The sequence below is a fragment of the Manis javanica genome, chromosome 4 (assembly GCF_040802235.1).
Source record: "Manis javanica isolate MJ-LG chromosome 4, MJ_LKY, whole genome shotgun sequence".
In the NCBI taxonomy this organism is placed as follows: domain Eukaryota; kingdom Metazoa; phylum Chordata; class Mammalia; order Pholidota; family Manidae; genus Manis; species Manis javanica.
The window spans coordinates 162,756,600-162,765,911 of record NC_133159.1 but is presented as its reverse complement, the minus strand read 5'-3'; the positions used below and the strand labels follow the sequence as shown (position 1 = coordinate 162,765,911).

At 44.5% G+C, this 9,312-nt stretch overlaps 1 protein-coding gene across 3 annotated transcripts in view; it reads right to left on the bottom strand.

The window, feature by feature from the left end:
- Positions 1-115: 115 nt before the first annotated feature.
- DHX8 (DEAH-box helicase 8) overlaps positions 116-9,312 on the bottom strand; it is a 29,322-nt gene continuing 20,125 nt past the window's right edge. For 2 of the 3 annotated variants that reach the window (XM_017645442.3, XM_036997063.2), the window contains 6 exons: positions 7,560-7,715; positions 5,065-5,202; positions 4,471-4,599; positions 4,096-4,292; positions 3,466-3,645; positions 356-2,756 (listed from right to left, as the gene is read on the bottom strand). In XM_017645442.3, the coding sequence (XP_017500931.2) occupies positions 2,537-2,756; positions 3,466-3,645; positions 4,096-4,292; positions 4,471-4,599; positions 5,065-5,202; positions 7,560-7,715 (1,020 nt within the window). In that variant the 3' untranslated portion in view covers positions 356-2,536. Of the gene's footprint in view, positions 2,757-3,465; positions 3,646-4,095; positions 4,293-4,470; positions 4,600-5,064; positions 5,203-7,559; positions 7,716-9,312 lie in introns of all 3 variants that reach the window. The other variant, XM_017645444.3, reaches the window with a different exon arrangement.

Sequence of the window (9,312 nt, the reverse complement as noted above, 5' to 3'; positions counted from 1 at the left end):
CCTTCCCAGTACTATTGCCAGGACCATGGCAGCCCTCAAAGGAGTGGACACCGCTTAACCATTGTCCACAAACAAAAAGCATTATTTTTTCCCCTAGAAACAGAAAAAAACGCAGTTTAGAGCAAGGAACAAATTTTTTAAACACAAGTTTTAAAAAATACATATGATTTAGTTTCATATTAAAGCCAGGCTATCATAGTGGGAAGATGTGAAAGTTGAGTGGAAACCCCAAGGTCCTGCCTACACACGTGAGAGATGGATTTAGAGAAGCAGCATCCCGGAAAAGGGTCCACAGGCTCAGACGTGTGACCTCAACCCTCTGAAATGTTCATTAACATGCGACTCCTCACAGCTCTTTGTTCAAACCCTTAAATTTAAGAGAGGCACTGCTCTGAGGGGACAGCTACAGCAGCCACCAGAGCAAATTCTTTGGGCTGAAGGAGAGAGAGCCCAAACCAGACCATGCGGCAGCCTGAAAGTGAGCCCTGGGCCAAGAAGCCTGACCCAGAAAGAGAGCTTACACTTGCCCCATTGGGTGGTCCCCCACATACACAAACAAGCAGACTCCACAAGCTTCCAGGGGCAGGAATTCCTGAGCAAAGCTCCTGCGGGGTGCAGTGAACAGTAAACTTTAAAGGCTGAGATTCCAGCTCCCTGCAAGGGACCCACATCCTCTCCTGGTTTGTCACTCAATCTCAGGAAACATGGGTTCAAGGAAAACAAGGATCCCATTGTGAGGGAGCAGCCGGTGAGTCCTTATGAATCTGGCTGGAAGCCCCCTTCTCCTAGGCTTGGCGATACTGCCTACAGGCCGTTTACTGATGGACAGTCAGAAGGTGAGACCCCAGCCCTGTTAGAACAAAGTGACCCCTGCTCTTGGGGAAGATACTCAAGGGACACCCACAGGGCTGGGGTCATTTTTGCTCATGAAACCCAGAAAGATGACTGCTTGCTGTCTCACCTTGCCCTGTTATATAGCCCCTTCTCACCCTAAGCTTAAATCCCAAACCTCCCACTGCCCTGTGGGTAATGATCTCAGAGGTGTTAATGCTACAGTGCTGGTATCACTCAGCTGGGGCAGGTGAGCTGCCTACCCAGGGTTTGCTCCTGAACTGGAGAGATGGGCTGGAATTAAGACTGGGGAGCTGGGTATCCAGTCCTGCTTCCCTTCAGGTTCCTCTGTCAGCTGCTGCACTTTCTCCCCTCCCGTGCTCTTAATTACTGGCCTGGGCTTCCTGAGGAGCACAAACAGGATCGGGAGGCAACCACACCGCTCAATAAAAGGGCAGGACTTAGTGAGCAGACTCCCTGTATTCCTCTCTGTGAATTCTCTCTGTACAATTCTGTGGTCGTTCTAGTATTTGCATCGTTTCAGAATTTACTAGATAGGGATGGGGGAGGCAGTGCAGGCAATAACCTGCCCAGGAGCTTCTGTACAAGCTTCTCCACACCCCAGCCACCTTTCCAGAAGTTCCACAACCTGACCTGGAAGCTCCTTCCTGTTCTTCTGCCCCCTCAGAAACTACAAGGGGCACTAGGAGGTGGCCATTCCCCATCTGAATGCTCGAACAAAACCACTACACACGAGGCCTGAAGTACAGGTGCTGGGTGGCACAAACTGGCTCTGAGAGGTGTGATGGTGGTTTTTTGTTTGGGGTGGGGGAGGGGCGGCTTTGCACATAAACACCATTTGTTAAAGCCCATTGAAGATCAGGGAAATAAAAATTAAAATAAGCTGTGTCATTACTTGCACGCTTCAAAAGGAAAGAGGTCATGCTGTACATTTTGAGTGTGGTAAGCAGGAAAGGGAGCCAGGGAGAGCCTTCTGTATTCATATGTGGCATCTGTAACCACTCAAGGGCCCAGACTGGAGCAATGGATGTAGTCAAGCCGGGGCAATCCACAACAGAGCTGGGCCAGCGCGGGTGCTGAGAGAAGACTGGAGGTCTGCGCTGTGTGTCACCTCCCAGCTCAAAGAAGCTCTGGGCTCTGGTTTCAGGGGACTCTCTACCATGTGTACCAAAGCCACAGATTCTCAATCTCCGCACCATGAGCCCAGGCCAATATCCTAACCTTTCAACTAAAAGAAACAAGTCACAGAAAACCACTTTTGTTTCCTTAACAAAATAAATATTTCTGGGAGGTTAAGCAAAAGTACAGAGGCTGGATAGGGGCAGGAAGCGGGGACAATGCTTCCAATGAGCTCTGTGGCTCTGTCCAGGGAGTACCAGCCAGCGCATCTCTCCATGTCTGGCTGTCAGATGCTTGTGATTCCCTTTCCCCATCCAAGGCTGCACAAGTTGCCACTTTCTTGGAGATAATACAGTGTACCTCTTGTTTTTTGTTAGCCCCACAGGCCCCAGCAACTCCGGGTTGATGGAGGCTGGAGACTGGTAAGAAATGAGTCAAATTTAGAAAATGCCCAGTTAAGATATGCAGTCAGTGGACAGCTATATCCTCAGGACCAGCTCGTCATCAGGAGAGTCCCAGCAATGGACCACTGCTGCAGGAGAGGCAAACAGACAAGTCTTGTCTCTCAGCGCCGCCGGAAGGCCCGGGATATTCTCCAGGCGTTGGGTTCCTCATAGCGGTTGTACAAGGGTTCAAGACGCTGCTGCTTCTTCTGTTTGCTTAGCTTGGTTGGGTCAGAGACCTTAAAGAAGGCAGGAGCAAACTCCACGAGCCACCGAGGGTCAATGGTGGTGACCTCACGCATGTACTCCTTTGTGGTCAGCACCAGCTCGTGGTAGACCACCCTGAGGGGGCAGAGGTAGAGCTCAGGCCTCCAACACAGGGCCCATTCCATGGTCAGCGTGGTCCCTAGCGGCCTCAGCTGACCTGCCTGACCCCTCAGGAGATTGCAGTCTCTGTTTATGACAGCCACACCCCAGGACAGAAGAGCCTGCATACCTCTAACCATAAGAAAGTGGTGAGGATAATGTGCTCTAGTCCTAAGTCTGGCTCTAACTAGTTAAGTGGCACAGACCCAATCCAATCCCTTCTCTGGACTTCAGCTTCCCGCCCTGTGAAATGCAAGGGTAGTTTTCTCCCTCAGAATTCTAGGGCCCTGAAGAGGAGCCTCAGGGGATGCCACAAGGGGATGGGGAAGCCAAGTGAGCAAGGCTCTGCCTCTTCAACCCTTCTACCATGGTGGCACAATGGTTTTAAATCAGTTTTATATTACCATGGGTAAGATTCCCATTTTTTAAATGCTACATGAAGAAAAAATTTTAGACTACTTCAGTATCTGTAAGATCCTTCTTAGTTCTCACCCCTGTAAGTTTCTCTTAAAAGTGCCTGCCTGATAGTGTGTACCTAATTTAGGCTTCTGCTGCTCTAGAGATAAAAGAAATATTAGAATAGAAAGTATTGAGGTAGGTGAACACACGAACACCAAGTGCCAGGAGATTTACAGGCTCTCTGCCCAGAACGGCCCCTGGACCCAGGCAGGGCCTGCCCACCTACCATTCTGGCTGCCGGTTGAAGAGAGCACTGGAAGGGTGGATGTAGACCACCTGCTGGTCGATCAGTGTCCGGTAACCCTCCTGTGGGTCTTTCTTGGCAGCATTTCGGAAGAATCCACTGCAGATGGCCTTTTGCACTCGGACCGTGGACTTGCCACAAGAGACCACATCTAGCTTGTGTCTGCAGAATAAATTGAGAGGACAAAGATGTGAGACAACTCTGCTTTCAGAGGTTCTATCTTCCAGAATGACAGTGCCCACCACCTATCTTGGTTCCCCAGGGTAGGCACCTGGGCCCTCCTCCAGCCCTAAATGTCTACAGGAGCAGCTCTACACAGTGGGCAAAATGGACACAGTAAGAGCCAGAGACTTAATTCAGCTTGACTAATGTTCCAGATGCTTGTAAACAAAGAACATTTTTCAACAACTAATAAAATAATCTCCCTCTTAGGAACTTTCTGAAGTGATTCTTAGCTGTACCCTTGCCAGGGAGGAGAACAACAAAGATGGAAAAGCTGGAGGAAAAGGGTTATGTGAGAAGCCTATGGCTTCACAGGTACATACAGAGATGAACAGACATGCCGTTCAAGGAGGTTCAATGCCAACATGAGGAAAAGTCACCAGATGTTACCTGTCCATTATGCCTAACATCTGCTTGCGAATGTCCTGGGCCCGGCGCAGAGAACGAGCCTGGATAAAGTTCTCGTAACACCATGGGTTGGAGAACTTGTTATTCTTCCAGGAGTTGTACACAGCCAGCAGGGTGAGGTGGTCCCCTTCAGTCTGGTGGAATTTGGCCTTCTTCTGATCTGCAAGGGCTTGTTTATCCTGCCAAGCAGTGGCACAAAGGCTCATTTTCTGCCCAACAGCTACTAACTGAACATTCAGCAGATCCGGGGAGCCCTATGTGGCCCTGTCAGGTGTCCACACCAAGCACTGCAGTGGCAAGTCTGATTCCACCCACCCTCACCACAACCCTATGTGTACATGGGTCTGAACCTCCTACCTTGGGCCTGTAGAAGACGTTCTGCACAGACAACATGGACACGATAGTCAGCATTTCCTCACTGCAGCCCAGATGCACAGACATGATCAACATTTTACACAGCATTGGCTCCAGAGGGAATTCTGCCATCTAGAGGGAGAAGAAGAAACTACAATTGTGGAAGACTTACCTGGACTTGGCAGTGTGAGACAAGGGTCTGAGTGGGTAACAGACCACAGGAGGTTTACCCAAGCATGATGATGTGGGATGTCTATCTCTGTAAGAGGAATTGTTGTGTTATTTCCCAAATAAACCCCAACAAAACACATGTGACCAAGAACATGACTACCACTGGGGAAGGTGGGAATTTTGCAGACATTAATATTAAGGCTAGACTCAATAATTTTGAGGTAAAATTGACTGTAATAGAATTCCTTTTTCTGTCAAGAAGAAACAGTTTTAAGTGACAGTGGACAATCCATGTTAAAACAGGCACCCAGAATTCTATTCAAAGCTTATCCAGGGCCTTAGAGCTTGATTCTGCACAGAACAAAGAAGATGAAAGGCTGGCCAAGTAATCTTCCTAAAGGCACTGGAAATTAAGTCTGTTCCTACCCTGCGGCCCAGGCGAGTAAGCAGGCCCTCATCATCCAGGGCCCCCAGTGTGTACAGCTGCTCCATGGCTGTGATCAAAGTTTCCATTGGTGGGGCATCCATGAAATCAAAGGACAGCAGGTCATTGATGCCCATGGCCTAAAACAGAAGGGAAGAAAGTATGTGATGGCAGGGTCAGCTTCGCCAGTGCAAACATGAAGGTAAACTACTTGTCAATTTCTTTCCTGTTTCTCCAATTGCAATTAGGAAGCCTCCAGCAAAATTAGCAATAAGCTCCAGAGCTGTGCCACACAAAACTCAACTAGTAGAAAACATACACTTTCTACAGAAAACTTAAAAAACACTCCCCAAAAATGGCAGCACATACAACTCAACAACAAAAAGATAAAAATTTTTAAATGGGCAAAGAATGTCTGAAGTAGACATTTCTCCAAAATAAGTATAGAAATGGCCAAGAAGCACATGAAAAGATGTTAGTAATTAGGGAAATGCAAATCAAAACCTCAGTCAGATACCTCTTACCCACTAGGTTGGCTGTAATAAAAAAATTAATTAATAAACCAGAAAATAACAAGTGTTGACAAGGATATGGAGAAAAAGGAATCCTGGTAGGAATGTGAAATGGTGCAGTCACTGTGGAAAATAATTTGGTGATTCCTCAGTAAATTAAACATAGCTAATCACTATATGATCAGCAAATCCACTTGTAGATACACACACCCAAAAGAACTGAAAGCAGGAACTCAAATGGGCACTTTTGCACTAACACTCATAGCAGCATTACTGACAATAGCCAAAAAGCAGAAACCAACCCAACATCCATCAGCAAACAAAACAAGGTTATGTACATAAATGGAATATTATTTACACTTACAAAGAAGGCAATTCTAACACATGCTACAATATAATGAACCTTGAAAATACTAAAATAAGCAAAATAAGCCAGATACAAAAGAGCAAATATTGTATGATTCCACTTATATGAGGACCTAGAATAGAGAAATCTATAGAGACAGCAGCTAGAGCAATGGGTACCGGGGGCTGGAGGGAGGGGAGAAGAGATAATTTAGCTTAACAGGTATAGAGTTTCTGTTTGGGATGATGAAAATGTTCCTGAAATGGTAGTGGGGATTGCTGCACAACACTGAGAATGTACTTAAATGCCACTGAATTGTACCTTTTTAAAAGGTTACAATGGAAACACGATGTGCATTTTACCATAGTTAAAAAAAAAAAAAAAGACAGTACACCTGTTTGCCCTGTCTCTTGCATATGTAATTTCTACTCTGCATGTAGGAATTGCCTCGTATCCTCTTAGGTGTTAAAGAGATATGAAGATGACTGAGATACGGTCTCTACTCTCAGAGTTCACAATGGTGAGACACAGGGACATAAAGCCACAGTAACAACTGTGCAATTTTCGTGCTTGGCACACAGTAGGCACTCAATGGATCTGTTAGTTCATTTGACGAATACAAGAAACGAATGATGCACTATCCAAGTACATATAAACGGTGATATGATAGGACCTAAGCTTTCTGTTTCTTTCCCATAAAGTGATTGTGACTATAAACACAGCAGGTGTGCAATAAATGCTTATTGTATGAATGATAACTATAAGGAATTATGTTAGCAATCATTGAGCACTGTGCCAAGTGTCTTTACCCGAATTATCTCACTTATCTTCACAACAGACGCTATTAACAGCGCCTCTTTTTAAGAGGAGAATACAGAGCACAGGATCCAGCAGATAAATTTGCCAAGGACACACAGCTTGGAGCAGAAGTTTGAGCCACAGATGCCTCTCTCTTCTCACTCCAGAGACTGCAGCAGGTTTTTCCTAATGCTCTGTTTTAGCCTCTCTTATGGGGAATGACTAATCAATCACAACAGAGCACTCTGCACCAGTGAAGTGCCAGGGCTCCAGGGTAACAACAGCGTCAGGAGGTGGAGATGCCATCATCTGGGAAATTACTCATGTGGCTCCCCCTGCCAAAAGAGAATGAAGGTCCTCACTGGGGACTGAGAGAGGAAGAGCAATGATTCAGAACAAAAACCAAGCTCTCAGAAGGCCAGTCTGAAACCTGTACTGATAGTCAGTCCCCTTACAGTTTTTGGATTGGGAGTTTTACTTCCTTTCTAAAAGCACAGAATTGGGTCAGAAAGCTAAGGATTGAGGGATGTCTGTCCATGGTTTCATTATATTTTTCTAATATCCTTTTAGAAAATGCTCCAAATTAAAGTCTTTTATAACCAAATATATCCTGCTGCTTATTATGGTAAGAAAAAAATCTGTGTTCATAGCAGATATGCCAACTTAGCCCCAGCCCTGCAGTGGAGAGGCTGTTACCACAGCCATTTGCACTTCACTCAAAGGGACTGGTTCCATGAGGTTACTAAAGTATTTACAAGGTTCATAAAACTTAGATCTGCCTACTAAGGCCATAGGATTGGACTCTTATACCAACCCATTCTAACAAAACAGTAATTTCTACCTTGAGTGAGAGCACTGTGCTTGCTAAGTTGGTTCTCTGGATTTCTGGCACATTGGTGGTCAGCATTTCATCTCGGTAGGCGCGTTCTGTGTAGAGCCTGTAACACTTCCCTGGGCCTGTTCTCCCAGCTCTGCCAGCTCGTTGCTTTGCCTGAGCCTAGAGAGCATATAAAAGTAACAAATCTGTTAAACATTGCTTAATGGCTTTATCCAGGAAATCTGTTAAAAGAGGGGCACTAAGCAATTGGCAAACTTCAAGATGAGGTTTATTTCACTTCCTTTAGGACTATTTCCAAGACCACTGACGCTCTAGAATCATGCCCTCTCCAATACTCAGCATTTCAGTAGTTTGTTCAAGTGAGGCAAACATAAGCAAGGAGAAAGAAAGATTATAAAGCTCACAGAAGCATACCTTCAAAATAGTGTGGCACAACATAAAAGAAAAAGCATAAAACAAGGTAACAAAATACCATCCCCACAGTTATGACCAAAAATGTTAAGTAAACTAAACAAATGTAATGTTAATCGTAACAATGATAACTATGTGGCCATTTTAAAAATCAGGTTTGAGATGCTCAATGACAAGGAAATGTAGGTGAAAAAACAACTTATAAAACAATGATAATAATAACTGTGGCTAACTCCAATGGTGGGGTTATCAATGACTTCTATTTTCTTTACCAATATCTGATATTGAACATGTAGTACCTTAGTTATCAGGCAAATAATATACTTAAACAAAAAACACACAAAAATGAGTACTTACTAGACTACTAGAATTGCAACCATGAAAGAAACAAACATGAAAAGAGATGAGCAAGAAAAACACCAAATGATGACAATGGTGATAGTAAGATTATGGGTAATATAAACTTTTATTTCTTATTTCTCCAAAATAATATAATACTATTCTGTACATAGGGAAGAGGGACACTAAATATTTAAATTAAAAAATATATATGTAGTTTAGCCACAAGTTACCAGGAAACAGTGAATAGCAATCTGAAGAGGGCCATTTTCTGATAAAACCACCTGTCTTACAAATAGTATCAGGATTTATGAATTCCAGCTCCAAGCCAAAGGATATAGTATGAAAGGCCACTACCCGCAGAAAGGCAGGCAGCAATCACACACAGTGGAGACTCACAACAGTCTAGACAGGTCTCTCTCCCAATCAGAGGCCAAGTGTAACTAATCTCTCAGTCACTGTGAGCGCACACACCACCCCAAGAAGTGCTACAGAGCACACACTGGGGCCAGACTGCCCAGGTTTAGATCCTGGCTCCACAGCTGTGTGACCTTAGGCACATCTGTGAAATAAGGACAATAACAGTGTCTACCACAAAGGATCGATGCAAAAATACAATGAGCTCATGCATGTGGAAGTACCTAGGAGGGTGTCTGTCACTTAGTAAGTACCCTGCAAGTGTTAGTTATTACCATTTAAGTTTCAAATGAAAACAGCCTTGGGGTTTTTATAGACTATAAAAGTAATAAAGGCCTCTTATTAAATAGTAAGGCAGTATGGAAAAGTATAGAGAAAAACAAGCACTTCAGCCATTTAGCACAGTAACCAGCAGAACCTCTGAGAAATAACATGCTTCCAGTCTCAGGCATGGGCACATACACTCTGCACAAGTGCACACCATTTATTTTTAAACAAAAATTGGACTACAGTATTCCTGTTATTTTATAGCTTACTTTTTCAACTAATGTATCACAGTTATTTGCTTATGTCATTAAATATAGATACA